At 35.1% G+C, this 16,534-nt stretch overlaps 1 protein-coding gene across 1 annotated transcript in view; it reads left to right on the forward strand.

Moving 5' to 3' along the window:
- Positions 1-16,534, forward strand: part of Nrk (Nik related kinase) — a 125,385-nt gene that overhangs the window by 75,185 nt on the left and 33,666 nt on the right. Inside the window, 5 exon segments of the mRNA XM_010619717.1 lie at positions 2,678-2,756; positions 3,810-3,985; positions 5,512-5,575; positions 5,986-7,150; positions 13,314-13,421. Coding sequence (XP_010618019.1) covers positions 2,678-2,756; positions 3,810-3,985; positions 5,512-5,575; positions 5,986-7,150; positions 13,314-13,421 — 1,592 coding nt within the window.

Below are 16,534 nucleotides of genomic sequence, written 5' to 3' on the forward strand. Positions count from 1 at the left end.
TCCCCGGTACCACCAAAAAAAAAAAAAAAAAAGATACAGAGGAATTTGGCACAGAGTATACAAATGGCAAGTTTCTTGCAAAGGGCTAGTGAAGACCATTATACGCTAAACCTACAAGGGGAGAATGGGAGAATATAAAGCCAGTTTGTCTGGATAAGTAATTGAAATGGTGCAGCTTTGATCATGAGCAACTATAGATAGATTCCCTGCTGAAACATTTCTTTTTCAATAGCTTCTTTTATTGCCTAGAGTAGCAGCTATGCATGAAAATGATTATAATCAATTTAACTGCAGCAGTCCTCAGGTTGTAATTATCACCTCAGAGAGGATGGCTTTCCAAAGTGACAGTTATCTGACAATATCCTTTGAGATCCAAATAACAAAATAATCTCCCCTTGATCTTTCTTTGGTGAGTATCCCCTAGAGATATATGAAAGGGGAAGAATAACTTATCCATGAATGTTTGCTGTAAGGTCTTTGAAAAGAAAGGACTGGACCCTTGCACACCAGAACCTTCTTCAGTTCTTATGTCATTGGTAGGAATTTAAGCAATATGAGAACTGTTAAACCAAGGTTAGACAGTAAGTTGTCATTCAAACACCACATAAGTCAGCAGCTAGTGTTGTACAGTAGTGATTAGTGATTCTCAGCCTCTCTCTCTCTTATGTAAATATGAACATTATCTGACAGATAAGCAGGAGGGGTCAAAACCCCTTTCTAGTCAGTTTTCTACAGCAGCTAATTTACATTAATCTTACCTAATTTGGCACACTCTTTGATATGGTGGAAAATATTCTTCACATCCTCAACCATACTTTTTCATTATTCTGCTTCTATTCCTTTTGCCATGTCTTTCACACCCCATGCCAATGTTTACCTGACTATCTCATGATTCAAATTTACCCTTGTCCCATCAAGAACCTCATTTCTTCAATATGAAAATATTCCTTCAGGTCTTGACAGGTATTAGGAACAAACCATATCATTTGACCTAATTTAAATTAAGCCTGGTTTAGTGTGTACCCAACCTATGAAGAGATGTGACATTTACAAGAGGTTTGCTATTTCAAAGGAAGGAGCCTCTAATGGTGAACATTTGGAAAGTGTTGTTAGATATAGGTTGGCAAGGACACTTTATCAACATTCCTAAAATTAAACAATATAGGAAATTTTCCACAGCTGCTGTTCACGTCACTCCTGTACCAACCTTATATACTACATTCTTGTATGAATTTTGCCCTTTCACTAATGAAAGCTTGCCTAGTCTATGACCTTGACTTCTGAAGATCTCATTTGACTGAATGATGCACAGATGTCAATGAATAACAAGCACTTAATACCATACAAATACAAATTATGTGTAACGGACAGAACCAGATGACCGATTACACACAGTAAAGGAAGTAAGAGAGTCAAATATAATCCTGATCTTTTGAGCTTGGCACTAATTCTGTGCTTAATTACGAGCCTTTACCTTCTATTCTTTGTACCTATGCAACTGAGAACAAAGTTTGACCTTTGAGCAATTGCATTAGTTATTTTACCCTAACAAAATAACACTGGGAAGGGAGCTTTATTGCATTATTATGAGAGGGCAGCTTGGCCCCTTAGGTTTTCTTTCTGATGAGGCATTTTGGGAGAGGAAGGATAAGAATCATTCATAAAAACTGTTTTCACACAAATGACATGCCTGTAGTGTTAGAAGAAATCTGCACCATAGCTCTCTATTGCGAATTGTTTGAATTGCCAGCTTTCTTTAAAGCACAAGAGCAGATAAGTAAAGTGAGACACATATCTAAACACTTAGAGAAAAACCTGGAATTCCAAAAGCAATGAGGTGAATAATCTATCTAGCACATATTATAATCAGCTTTTCTTTGTATACTTGTCTGTAAAAACAAAAGAATGAAAGTTCATTAATTTGGCAGACTCGAAAGGGGAGATAGTTAAAATCTTTAGTATAATATTAATAGCTAGTATTTATTAAGCACAGGCAAAATGTCACTTTTACTTGTAAGTTGCTATTTAGTCCTCATACCAACTCTTTAGAAGAGATTTCTATATTTCCCATTTTTCAGATGAAGAAATCGAGGGCTAAATAGGTGAAGTAATTTGTCTAAGGTCACAAAGGCAGAGAGCTAAGATTTGAACCCAGAAAGAGTGTTCTGAACAATTATTTTACCATTTATACCTTTTTCGTAGGACTCTTAGCTTCCTAAACAGATTATTCTTAGCCCTCTAGACTACGAAATCATCTCTCTTTACATATTATTGTACTTAGCCACAAGCTTGGATCACTTTTTCAGCCTATAATTACATATTCCACCTTTGAACTACAAATACCTACAATATGGAAACACAAGAAAGTGCTTTTCTCCACTTTTGATTAAATTTTCTAATATAATTCATCAACCACACATTTCAAAAATATTATCTAACTTAATTTATTACTAATTTTCTATATTTCATGGTGATAAAGCCTTAGAATCATATATGCTGCAATGTTTATGTTAAAATGAGCTTGCCTTTAGCTATATTCTTTTGTATCTATTCATTTCTTAGTGTCATTTAGCAAGATATGTGAAAGAACACTAAAAATATATTCCCTCTAGAATTAGGAGTGCATTCTGTAGTTAGCCTGTTACTTCTCTCTAAATGTATTTATTTCCTTTTTCAGCTCTGTGTAATCTTCAGCCCTTGGAAGCCCTCTTCGTTATTTTACGGGAATCTGCTCCTACAGTCAAGTCCGGTGGATGGTAAAGATAAATGTCGTAATCTGCTAAGCATGTTGGTTTAACATTTTTATGTAGCAAAATCTTCATTCAGTTGGTCCTGCTTCACCATCCTTGTTGAGCATTTTCTAACACTCAATATCTTAACACAAAAGTCTAAATGACCAGTTTTCCTTAAGAGCTAACTAGCCAACTAAAAATCAGTAATATTTTTATACTATATGATGATGGCATTACTGTCGAATCATTAGTGGGTATTTTCAGTTGTTTCCATGGTAATGAGGTGGGCCAGAGGCAACAATTTGCAAAGTTTTCACAGTGCCTACATAGGCAGTCACTAATTTTCATATACAGCACTATTGGTTGTCTCATTATACTAAATATTTATAGACCTACAACAGAAGACTTGTTCTTCCAAGATGCTATAAGTCAGTAAACTTGGAAGTCCTTTCCTCTAATTCTTGTTGAACTAGTACTTTAAGCTCTTGCTTTGTTCTTAGTATTTATTGCTTGAGCTAGTAGAAGTGTTTACTATGATTTGATTGTTGACATTCTTTATAGTTCAAATTAGACCTGTCTATAAGACTTTTGGGTCACATCTGTTTCCACTGGTAATTTTCCAAGATTAGTTAATCCTCGTTAGTTAGAACCCAATTTTTGAGTCATTACATCCATTCCTCTGTAACTAAAACCGAGTATAGTAAGTGAAATATTTAGGCTTCAGGGGATGACTATTCTGAGGCAAGCAATCTGTTCTCACAAACTACATGATGTTATATTAACCACTTAACTGCCAAATGACCATGTGAGTTTTTATCACGTACACCCTGCTGAGCTAATTGATTTTTCTACTATTATCTGGGTAAAATGCTGTTGACTCTGTATTCTTAAAAAAAAATAACCTCACTGTATAATGTATATCAGGGAACTGCAGGATATTTGCTAATTGAACAGACTCTCATGGCTAGAGATAACTCTTTCCAAAAATATGACCTTCAGAGTGGCATGTATCTAGGGAGAGAAGATATGTGGCAGGCTGGAGAATATTCCTTTATCTGTTTGCTTCATTTCTTTTAGGTCTCGAAAGTTCCACAATTTTATGGAAAAGTGCATGATAAAGAACTTCTTGTTTCGTCCTACCTCTGCAAACATGCTTGTTCACCCATTTGTTCAGGATATAAAAAATGAACAACATGTTGTTGAGTCATTAACAAAACATCTTACTGGAATCATTAAAAAAAGACAGAAAAAAGGTAGAATTTGAGAAGTTTCATTTCATTGGAATAAATATTTAGATGAAAATAAAATCTATTTATGTATTATGTTCAAGGAAAATATTTTTTAAGAATTAGATTGAAAGTAAAACTTCTGAGGCCTTTACAGTTAGTTTTTCTAATAATTTTCTCTTTTATTCAATTGATCATTTCTTGCTCAGTTCTATATGAGGTTATTCACTGAAGCCTGTTATATTTGGCAAGTATTTATATATACAAAGAAGTTGAAAGCCGTAAATACAATTTTATGAGGTGGCAATATTATTGCAATTTAACTCATAACTAAAGATAATTTAGTTGACTCTAGGAGGAAAGTGGATTTGTAATTAACCATTTATTAACTGCTAATTTTGATGTAATGTTTGTACCTATAAAGCCTCGTTTTACCTACTAATCACTAACTATGAGATGTAATTAAAGAAACTAATATGGACAAATATAAATGAGTTTCTATTAATGCTCAGAATGACAGCACAGATTGTCTCCAAATACAGGGGAAACTACTTGAGAAACTCTAATTTCATGATTAGGTACATATTCTACATTTAATTTCTTAGATCATGCACAGGGTCCAGAGTAACTAGGGAGTGGATCATGTTTTGTTTTATTTTTGTACCAGGGATTGAACTCAGATCCTTGTGCTTGCAAGGCAGGTGGTGGAACCACTGAGCTAAATACCTGGCTCTAACTAGGGTGTGGAGAAGGGGAAAGTTAGACACATAGCAGGCATCCTCAAATCAGCTGCAGGATTTATTGCAATGCAATAGTGCTTGTTCCATCTGCATAATTATACTCATCCTGTTTTCAAATGAAGTGAAGCTAGACTAATTTATATACCTTTGGCAATGAAGTCATTGAACCAATATCACAGAAGCCAACCAGGCTAAAATGGGAGTAGCAAAATCACACAGCTACTTCATAATTTACTGATATCCAGAGATGCAAGATTCCCAGAATGTTACCTACAGGCAAAGTCTAATTTATATAGTGATTACACTGAAGAAGTAAATATACTTGTCCTAAACATTTTAATGTAGGACATTCAAAAGAAATCTCTTGTTTGTAAGCTTCTATTTTTCAGTAGTTATAACATAGCATGAGAGAAGCTAAATGTTTTCAAATATATTAGGTGGAAAACCAAGAATTAAGATTTTACCTTTTCCTTGAAAATATCAAAGATCAATTTCAAGTCATAAAGTCTTTACCGGTGGAGCTCACAGTTGTAAGCCATGCCCACCAGACATCTGGAGTTTCTCTTAACCACTGTTTTTTTCCTTTGTCGCAGTAATTAGTTTGCTAATTTTTTCCTCATCTTAGATACAGTTATCTGCTTGCAATAGCTGTACTGTGCTGCAAAGTGAACCTAGAATAGTGTCTGTTTGAAGCCAACAAGATGTTTGAAAGGCTATCATCTTTGCTACTTTCAGGTGCAAAACAGCTAAGGTGGACTATGTGTAATTCTACTGAAAATGTATAGATTGTTTATTTTTCTCTTTCATAAAAAGGTATACCTCTGGTCTTTGAAAGAGAAGAAGCAATTAAGGAGCAGTATACCAAGAGAAGATTCAGGTGTGTTAGACAAGTTGCATTATAATTTGATAATAGCAATTGACAGCATGCATTTGCTTCCATACTATTGCCTTTAGTTCAAAACAGCTTATTCCTGTCTGAAACACCAAATATCAGATCTGTTTCCATGAGATATTGACTCAAATTTTTTTTATTACTACCCAAAGCCTCTTTAGTATGTGGCAATAGAATGATCTACAAATTATTAGACTCCATTAGTAATTTGATATATTGACATTGCAAATATTATCTGCAGGAAATTTCAGACATTACAGGAATTATCCCAAAAAGATTTACTGAAAATATCCTTTGGCAATAAATGTCTCTTTTAAAATAAAAGCAATTTCCCTGAAAGGTTCCATTCTACTGCAAATTCTAATTTGTGTGTGTGTTTTTTTTTTTAATTTCAGAGGACCCTCTTGCACACGTGAGCTTCTGAGATTGCCAACAAGCAGCCGATGCAGACCACTTAGAGTACTGCATGGAGAGCCCTCTCAGCCAAGGTGGCTTCCTGATCAAGAAGAGACACAGGTCCAGGCACTTCAGCACCTACATGGAGCAGCTAGGGTGTTTATGCCACTACAGGCTCAGGAAAATACACATAGGCCTCTAGAAGGGCAGGCCCAGGCACCTCAGCGACTACATGGGGCAGCTCAGGTGTTCATGCCACTACAGGCTCAGGTTAAGGCTAAGGCATCTAGGCCTCTGCGCATGCAGATTAAGGCACCTCCCAGACTATGGAGGGCAGCCCGGATGCTCTTGCCGCTACAGTCTCAGGGTAAGATACTTAGGCCTCTACAGGTACGGGCCTCAGTACTTAAAATGCAGCAATCTCAGGGTCAGGCACAGACCCAGGAATTAAAACAACCACAAGACCTAGACCAGGTGCCAGAGGAATTTCAAGGGCAAGGTCAGGTACCTGAACAAGTACAAAGACAAGGCCAGGCTGCTGAACAACAACAGAGACAGGACCAGGTTCCTGAACAGCATCTGGAGCAGAACCAGGAACCTGAACAGCCAGAGGTACAGGAGCAGGCAGAGCCTGCACAAGTAGAGACAGAGGCAGAAGAACCTGAGTCATTAAGGATACATGCCCAGGTGTTCCTGCCCCTACTGTCACAGAGCCACCACGTGCTGTTGCCACTACATTTGGATACTCAGGTGCTCATTCCAGTAGGAAGGCCAACCGAAGGGACACCTCAGGCACACTCCTGGACACTAGAGCCCTCACAGGCAGTTAGCGCAGTTCAAGAACTGATAGATGGACTATCAACACACCTGCTTAGAGCACCAAACTCACATAACTCAAAGCCACTTGGTCTACTGCAAACCCTGATGGAAAACCTGTCATCAGACGTGTTTTACTCTCAACCAGAAGAGTCAGGGAAAAAAAAATCCAGGGTTTCTAGTCTAAGGCAAGCACTTGCAAAAAGATTGTCACCAAAGAGGTTTAGGGCAAAGTCATCACCCGAGGAGCTTGAATGTTCATATGTAGAAGCCCGGAGGCACAGGCGCCGACGCAGATTGGAAGGCATCTTAAACGAGCATGAGGAGAATTTGAGCCAATTTGAAATTGTAAGAGTTTTGATGTTTTTATTCACTCAAAAATGCAGAGAAAATGTTATAGTTCATGCTAATGTTTTCCTCTATAAAATCTAATGCTTTTTAAATTAATTTCAAAGGTACATTTAAAGTATATAATATGATGACATTCATCATTAGAAATTTGCACCTTTATATAATCCATCTTGGTTCTTATTTTTCCCCATTCCCCTGCCCTCCCTTCAACCCCTCCATCCCTCCCTATCTACAAAGACTTTATTTCCATTTTTCTCAGGTTAATTCCATCACCTGCTTTATTTTCCTCTAACCCTCCCACCTCCCCTTCCCCTTTGCACATTTTCTTCTTATTTCACGTTATCTATTATACCTTTTAATCCTTATTTACACTTTCAGTTTCTCACACCAGAGAAACTATTGGGAATTTATTCGTGTGCATCTTCTAATCCATTCCACTGGTCCTCAGGTCTGTTTCTTTGCGATTACAATGCTGTTTTATCACAGTAGCTTTGTAATATAGTTTCAAATTGGGGACTGTGATATCCCCTACCTTGTCTTTGTTGCCTAGAATTGCTTTTGCTAATCTAGGTCTCTTCTTGTTCCAAATTATTTTTTGGATTATTTTCTCAAGGTCTATGAAGTATGCTGCTGGGATTTCAATTGGAATTGCATTGAATCTATATAGTAGTTTTGGAAGTATGGCCATTTTCACTATGTTGATTCTTCCTACCCAGGAGCAAAGGATGCATTTCAATTTTCATATGTCCTTTTCAATGTCTTTTTTCAGGGTGCTATAGATATCATAGTAGAGGTTTTTATTTATTTTGTTAGGATAATTCATAAGTATTTCAATTTTTTGGATGCTATTGTGAAAGAAATTATTTGCCCGATTTCTCTCTCAGTGAGTCTGTAGTTCATGTAAAAGAAAGCTATTGATTTGTGTGTGTTGATCTTGTGTACAGCTACCTTGCTGTATTTCATTATTAAGTCTAGAAGACATTTGGTGGAGTTCTTCGGGTCTTGTATATAGAGTAGTATTCTGTCTGCAAATAGTGACAATTTGACTACATTTTTCTTATCTTTATTCCTCTTATTTCTGTCTCCTGTTTAATTGTTGTGGCTAGTATTTCCAAAACTATGTTAAACAGGGGTGGTGATAGTGGACATCTTTGTTTCATTCCTGATTTTAGTGTGAAGGATTTCAGTTTTTGAAATCTCTATTTAGTGTAATAGTATCTGAAATACTTTATTTAGTGTAATGTTATCTGTTGGTTTTTAATAGATTGCTTTGCTTTTATCAGGTTGTGGTACAGACTACCTATTCCAAATTTTTTTAAAGGTTTTACAATGAATACATGTTGGATTTTCTCGAATGATTTTTCGGTACCCATTGAGATGATCATATGTTTTTTGTCCTTGGCTCTATTAAAATAGTGAATCACATATATTGATTAGCATATGTTGAACTATCCCTGCATTCCTGGGATTAATCCCACTTGGTCAGTGTGTATGATCTTCTTGATGATCATCTGCATTCTATGTGCCAATATCTTATTAAGGGTTTTTGCCTCTATGTTCATTATTGAGATTGCCTATAGTTCTCTTTTTCGGTTAAGTCTGTCTCTGCTTTGGGGATTAAGGTGATGCTTGCGTTCAGGAATGAATTTGGAAGAATTGCTTCCCTTTCAGTTTCACAGAAGAGTTTAAAGAGTAGTGGTGATAGTTGTTCTCTAAATGTCTTGTAGAATTCAGCAGTGAAGGAATCAGGGCCCGGTTTTTCTGAGTTGGTAAACTTTTAATTATGTTTTCAATTTCTTTGATTGATATAGGGTTGTTTAGAATTTTTAGGTCATTTTTGTTCAACTTTGGTAATTCATAAGTATCTAGGAATCTATAAATTTCTTCTGTATATTGCACCTTATTGGTGTATATGTTCTCAAAGTAGGTATTGATGATCTTCTAGACTTCTGCTGGGTCTGCTGTAATTTTACCCTTTTCATTCCTAATTGCATGGATTTGGGCCTTTTTTTTTTTTATAAGGTTGCCTAAAGATTTGTCAATTTTGTTTATTCTTTAAAAAAACATCTCTTGGCTTTATTGATTTTTCTATCATTCTCTTCATCTCTATTCCATTGATTTCTGCTCTTATCTTTATAATTTCCTGCCTTGTATGAGATTTGGGTTTATCCTGCTCTTCTTTTTCTAGAAGCTTGAGGTTCACTATCAAGTTTTTTAATTGAGTTTGCTAATGAGTATTCACTGCTATGAATTTCCCTCATAAGACTGCTTTCATTGTGTCCTATAGATTCCAAAATGTTGTATTTTCATTTTTATTTAGTTGTAGGAACTGTCTGACTTCTTTAATTTCCTCTGTGGCCCATTGGTTATTTAGAAGTGTGTTGTTAAATTTCCATGTTTTTATGAAATTCCTATTCTTTCTTTTCCTGTTGATCTCCAATCAGCACACTATGGTCTGATAATATACAAGGCATAACTTCAGTTCCTTTGCACTAACTTAAACATGTTGTATAAGTGATCATGTGGTCTATTTTGGACAATAACCCATGTGCAGCTGTAAAGAATGTGTACTCTAATTTTATAAGGTGGATCATTCTATAAACACCAGCAAAGTTCATTTATTTAAGAGTTTGAATGAGTTCTAGTACTTTGCTGTTGATTTTTTTGTCTAGTTGATGTATCCATTTGTGACAGTGAGATATTGATGTACCCTGCTACTATAGTATTAGTAATTATTTGATTTTTCTTGTCCACTAGAATTTGTTTTACATAGTTGGACACACTAGTGTTTGGTCCAAATATATTTATGATTGTCATCTCTTCCTCTTGGATTGTTGCCTTAACAAGGATGTAGTGTCCTTATTTGTCTCTTACTCAGTGTTGCTTTGAAACCCACTTGATCTGCAAAGAGGATTGCTACTTTTGCTTTTTGGGTGGGGGGATTCCTGTCACATGGGATAATGTTTTCCACCCTTTCACTTTCAGTATATGAGTTCCTTTTAAAATTAAGTGCATTTCTTGTATGCAGCATATTGTTGGATCTTGCTTCTTGACCCATTCTGCCAGTCTATTTCTTTTGATTGGTGAATTGAGACCATTAACATTGATGGTTATATCTGATATGTATTGACATCATTTTCATGACTTTTTCTTTTTGTTGGATTTTCCCCCTTTGCATATAATTTCTTGTCACGCCTGATGGGTTCATTCTGCTGCGCTTCCTGGTGTTGACATCCTCATTGTCTTTTCCTAGGATATTATTTAAAGTTTTTTCGAATTCTGGTTTGGTATTCATGAAGTTCCTAAGGTACTCTTATTTCTTCATCAATTTTGAAAGATAGTTTTTCAGCATATATCAGTCTGGGCTGGAGGTTGTTTTCCTTTAGGGCTTGAAATATGACACTCCAAACTCTTCTTGCCTTGAGAGTTTGTGTTGAGATGTCTGCTGTGATTTTGATGGACTTTCCTTTATATGCTGTTTGTTTCCTTTCTCTAACTGCTTGTAGAATTATGTTCTTCTGTTGGGTTTCTGAAATCTTGACTATTATATGCCTATGTATAGATTTATTTCTTTATCATGGCTTGTTGGAGTACTATGAACCTCACTTATCTGTGTGTCAGGTTCTTTTCCCCTATTTGGGAAGCTTTCTGCCCTTATGTCAGTCAACAGTTTTTTTAATGTTGTCTGAACTCTTTCCTGTTTCTTCATTAACTCCAATGAGTCTTATGTTATTCTTTTTTTGAATTGTCTAGCAGCTGCTGGGTTGATTTTTCATAGTTCCTAACTATTTTTAAGAATTTTTTCTTTTCCCGATTATTAATTAAAACCCTATCTTCTATATCTGAAATTCTGTCTTCACATTGGCTCATTCTGCTGTGTAAACTTTCAATGGAGTTTTTAATCTCCTGGAAATATGTTTGCATCTGTTTTATGGATCCCATTTGTTTTCCATGTTGGTATTCCATCATGTTCCTTAGCTCTATCTTTTTTAAACTTTGTCTGCTCTAGATTTATTAATCATGTCTTGCACTATGGGCACAATCTCTGCTGTTATCTGAGAAATTACTTCTAATTTCATTTTTTCTAGATCCTCTTTTGTTGCTAGTTCAGGGAGTCCAGGTGGTCGAGTATCAGATTGTTCCATCTTGTTTGCCTTTGGGGTTGCTTTAGGTGATCTGGAAGTCTGGTTTTGAGACGTTTTTACATGTCTTCCTTATTTCAGCAGATGCAAACTGCTGTGCCTTCACTGAGGCAACTTTTTACTCACCTAGTGGTCTTTAATTTTCAGCAATCCACTAAGCAGCCTTTTCTCTTGTACTCATAGTGCACCAATTCCCACATTCAGAATGGTGGTCTTTTGGACGCCTGAGCTGACCTGTTGACTAGGTGGACTTCTGGCTGGGTCCTGTGCACTTTGGATTGTATCTAGGTGTTTCTCTCCATGGGGGCCCTTTGTAACTGTTTTCTGGGAGGGCCTTTTGCTGAGGGCTGTGTATCCCAGTCTCTGATGTCTGATCAGGCTTCTGGCTAGGATCTGAATGCACGTATCATGGCAGGCCTCTGACTGATGTTTGTGCACCCATGCAGCAATATTTTAGGCAGGGCTTTAGATTGTGCACAAGAGGCTGGGTCAAGGCAGAACCCTGGCTAGAAGTGCCAGAAGCCACGCCTCTCTGGTCTACACTGCTGGTTTCTAGATCTGCGTGCATTTATAGATGGTATTGGGGCAGGCCTCTGGCTGATAGTTGTGGACCTGTGCAGCTTTTCTCTGGGCAGGCCTTTGGCTTGGGCCTGTGTGCCCAAGCCAGTGGTGTTGTGGCAAGGCCCCGGCTGGATCTGCCTGCAGCCACACTGCTCTGGTCCACCCTGATACTCACGGAGATCTGCCTGCAGTTAAAATTTGGATCTATAATAATCTACAGATGTTTTATCAGTTCATATATTTGTATCTCAGTGAAGTTGTGCTGTTTATTAAAAACAATACTTATTTAGGATTGGGCATATTGGAACAATTAAACAAATTTTAATTCCTTGGCATGTTTAACACAGCAAGAGAAGTAAAGCGTAAAAAGGGAAACGGATGCCTAGTTTCCAGAATATAATGAAAAAGAAACCAATGGTGGAGCAGGGAGTGGTATGAGTCCAGAATGATGATATTTGCTGAAAATTAGGGCATCTAATATGCTAGTCAGTACTCTTAATGAGTTCTATTAACCATTTAGATATAACAGACTTTGTATTATGAAAAAGACTTTTATTTATCCCTGACAGACTCATGCTGTTACTGGCTTAGCACTGCTTATTGTTATTCATTATTTTCAATATATATGTGGGACGCCATTTTGAAATACAAGAAAATGTCAATAAATAATACCATTACCTTGACTACTGGTTCTTATACAAACATATCTTTATGTGTGGTCCTGAAGGAATGCAAAAAATAAAAGAAAATTATTAATACTACAGTCAAAGGCTTAGGTCTTTTGAAATATCTGAAATTGTATTAGAATTTGGCAACTTATATGAATTTTCCTCTCATCAGCAGAAAAAAAAATCACACTCTTTTCATTGAAGAGGAAACATCAGTTGACCTAAAATAGAAAATAATTTCCTAAAATCTTGAAGCTTAATTAGTGAGGAATGTTTACATCTTTGTGTTACAGGTCTTCCATTGTTCAGAAATCCAAACTTCAGAGTTGTGACAGCTGACTAAATGTGAAAATTAATTTGGGCTTATGAGTAAATCAAACCAGAAATTCTTAATCTTGAACCCATAGATGAGCTTCAAGAAATCAGGACCTTGGCGGCCAGGGATTTATCTCAGTGGTGCTACATCTGCCTCGCAAGTGCAAGGTCCTGAGTTTGATCCCCGGTACCAAACAAACAAACAAACAAACAAAAAGAAGTGAGGACTTCCCCTGAAAATATATGCAAATATATATGTGTTTATATGCAATTTTCTGTAGACAATTTCTGGCATTCCTCAGATTCTGAAAAGAATCCAGATCTAAAAGCTACTAAAACTACTGATTGAAATAATTTTAATATTTGAAAATTATACTTTTAAATTTATTAGGATTATGCAGTTGATTATGATAAATTCCTATCATTTACATTCTAACAACATTTAAAATTTGTACTCATTTTTTTGTTTCAAAGGACAAAGATGAAGAATCATCGGACAATGATGAAGTATTTCATCCAATTCAGGCAGAAGTCCGAGTAGAACAAATGCAGCCAAACATTCCAAATCCTGTAGAAAATGAGGTAAATTTAATATACTATACTGTTATAAAGTAAACAAATACATAGAATAGTGGTTCTGAAACATTTTAATATCAGGATCCCTTTCTAATTTTAAATATTGAGTACTTAAAAAAGTTTTTGTTTATTGTATGGATTGTGTCACTCAACATTTAACTTATTAGAAATTAAAAACAAAAACATTAAAAATACATAGGAATTCATGTAGAATTTAATAAAATTGAAATGTTAATGTAATAAAAATTTTAAAGAAATATGTATATTTTATGAAGGCAAAATTTAGAGATAATGTCATTGTTTTATTTTTTCTGATATCTTTAATCTCTCATGTAGTGGAAAACAGCTGGCCCCTATCTGCCTCTGTATTTAATTTGTATCTTTATGTTGTTCTGATTGAAATATATGAACAAAAATTGGCTTCTCACATATACCCGGTTGTAAAAGGAGAATTTTTTATTGATTTTTTAAGATCATTGTACATATACTTTGTTAATATGTTAGAACCAGAAAATTAGAATCTAAAACCATATCAATGAAATTTTTATAATTAGTACTATTTAAATCCAATGTTAGGTCTTGTGCAATGTATAGGTGTTTTACTTATGCATGAATTTTAACTACATGTATTCATCAGTTGGTAAATATTGTATAAATCTGCCAAAATATGTGCATGTTTCATTATATAATATAAAAAGCAACATTTGTTAATAACACTACCCATTTCAACATAAATGCAATTCATATTTGTTAGCAGAGGTTCAAAATTCTGATTTTCACTTGAAAAATCATATTTTAATCATTGCTAGCAAATAGCATCAGTTTTTCTCTTCAGTTGACATCCTTACTTACTTCATTTAAAATACAGTGTCTTTCAAATGTCCATAGTTTGAGTAATCATAGTTTTTCTATCAGTAATAATTTAAATAAAAATATTTCCCATAAAAATGCTGGTAGTTCATAATCATGCATGTTTTTCTTTGACTGTTTCTGTTCTGGATGACATTTGTGACAGAGTCTGGTTCATTTAATTTCAGGTTTATTTTCTTATACTTCTTGGAAAAACTAATTCAAGCCTTGTGTCCTTGTTGACTTATATTAATATTATCTTATTTACTAGTGCATTGGTGAGACTAAATTTATGGGTTCAACTCTTTTGTTGTTGTTGCTATTTTGTTTATCCATTTATTATTTTTACATATTTGCAGAACATAATGATTGAATTCCTTTTGGTGAGTTGTACATGCATAGAACACATCATAATTCTTTTTTTTCATCACCTCCCCCCATCCATCTCTTGGTCCCTTTGCCTTTTGCAAAAGATCTATTTATTTTCTATTATCTAGCTTTTACTTTTCTGTATTTAGGGTTTCTTATATAAAAGAAATCATGTGATAATAAATGTTGGCAAGGCTGAAGGGAAAATAGAACCCTTCTGTATTATTGGTGGCAATGTAAACTAGTACAGCAATGACAGAAAACAGTATACAAAGTTCTCAAGAACTAAAACTAGAAATTCCATTCAACTCAACTATTTCTCTTCTAGGTATCTTCCTGAAAGAGTTAAAGAGACTATATTACAATGATACGTACACACCCAAGTTTATAGCAGCACAATTTATAATAACTAAATATTGGAAGTAGCCTATTTGTCTATCAACAGATGAATGGATAAAGAAAAATGTGGTGTTTGTACATAATGGAATACTACTCTGCCAGAAAGAAGGATACACTTGAGTCAATTTTAATAAAATGGATACACCTTGATATCATAATGGTAGTTGGGATTGATTCTTATATAGACAAGGCAATATTATCATAGCTAGCCTTCACAGCAGCCAGCCACTGAAAAAACTTTTTGATCATTAAGCAATTAGGTGTGTGAAGAACACAAAGTCTTATTTTATTCAAGATAAGGCAGGAGCCTCACTGTTCCTATCAGCACAAGGCTCTTCTCTAAACTCTGGATGCTTCACGCTTGTCTGCTATGAAATCTTTCATGAGCAGTTCTCCTTTTTAAATAAAACACACTCACATGCTAACATTCTATTAAAATAAATAACTAAGATTATTGCTTTCTAACTACTAATCATGCACAGAAGCAGCATAAATTGGATTGTATTATTTAAATAGGACAATATGTCTTCCTCTGCCCTGGTAAATGGCTTTACTTATATTCTCACATAATATAACATCAGAAGCAAGAAAATATAAGGAGCTGTGTTTTATTTAGAATAAACTATGTGTCTCAGTGTAGGCTATTCTTGCTAATTGTTTTCCTCTTCCCAGTTTTCAAACCAAATACAGCCAACTCATGCAAGGCCTTGCCTTTGTTACTTTTGGCTATTAACTTTGTGTTTACTACTGTCAGTAAACTTCCTGAGCTGGGTGTGATAATGTACCCCTGTAGATCCAGCCACTCTGTAGACTGAGGCAGGAGGATCACTTGAGCCTGGGGAGATCATGGCAGCATATTGAGACAACTATCTCATCAATCAATCAATCTTGAAATTATTATCATAAAATGAGAGATTTATACTGAATTACTATAATGTCAGCTATTTGAATTGAAAGTAGAAAATTTTAGTCAGGCAAAATATTTTAAATATGTATTACCAAATACTTGATTATATTTAGAAACACTCATTTAACAAAAGTGAAAGATTGGTAACAGTATTTTTTTCTTACCAGTTTGTCTTTTGGAGTGTAAAGGCATCCTTGAAAGATCACTTCATAGGAGAAAAATAGTGTAGACGCTCGGTACAGTTTACAGAAACTATAGAGTGGTTTTATTGGCATTAATATATTAGGCAATTTTTAAAAATTGAATCATAGTGAAATTTCTTTTCCACAGAATCTAATGTCACTGTCTCATTGCATGTCAGAACAAATAAAGAGGCAAGGCAATTTCCATGGTCCTGTCTCCTAATGTTTGTAGAAAGTGAATTTGCCCCACTTATGCAAACTGGGTCATTATTTGTGCTCTTTCTTGAGTTTTTGGCTGTATTATAAAATGTATAATTAGTAAAATCTAAGTTAATTCATTTAGAATAAAGATGAAAAAGATTTTGTAACACTATGCCAATATAAATTCTAAATATATATATATATACATATAT

This window comes from Fukomys damarensis, unplaced genomic scaffold (assembly GCF_012274545.1).
Source record: "Fukomys damarensis isolate Sample0158 unplaced genomic scaffold, DMR_v1.0_HiC HiC_scaffold_39, whole genome shotgun sequence".
NCBI lineage: Eukaryota > Metazoa > Chordata > Mammalia > Rodentia > Bathyergidae > Fukomys > Fukomys damarensis.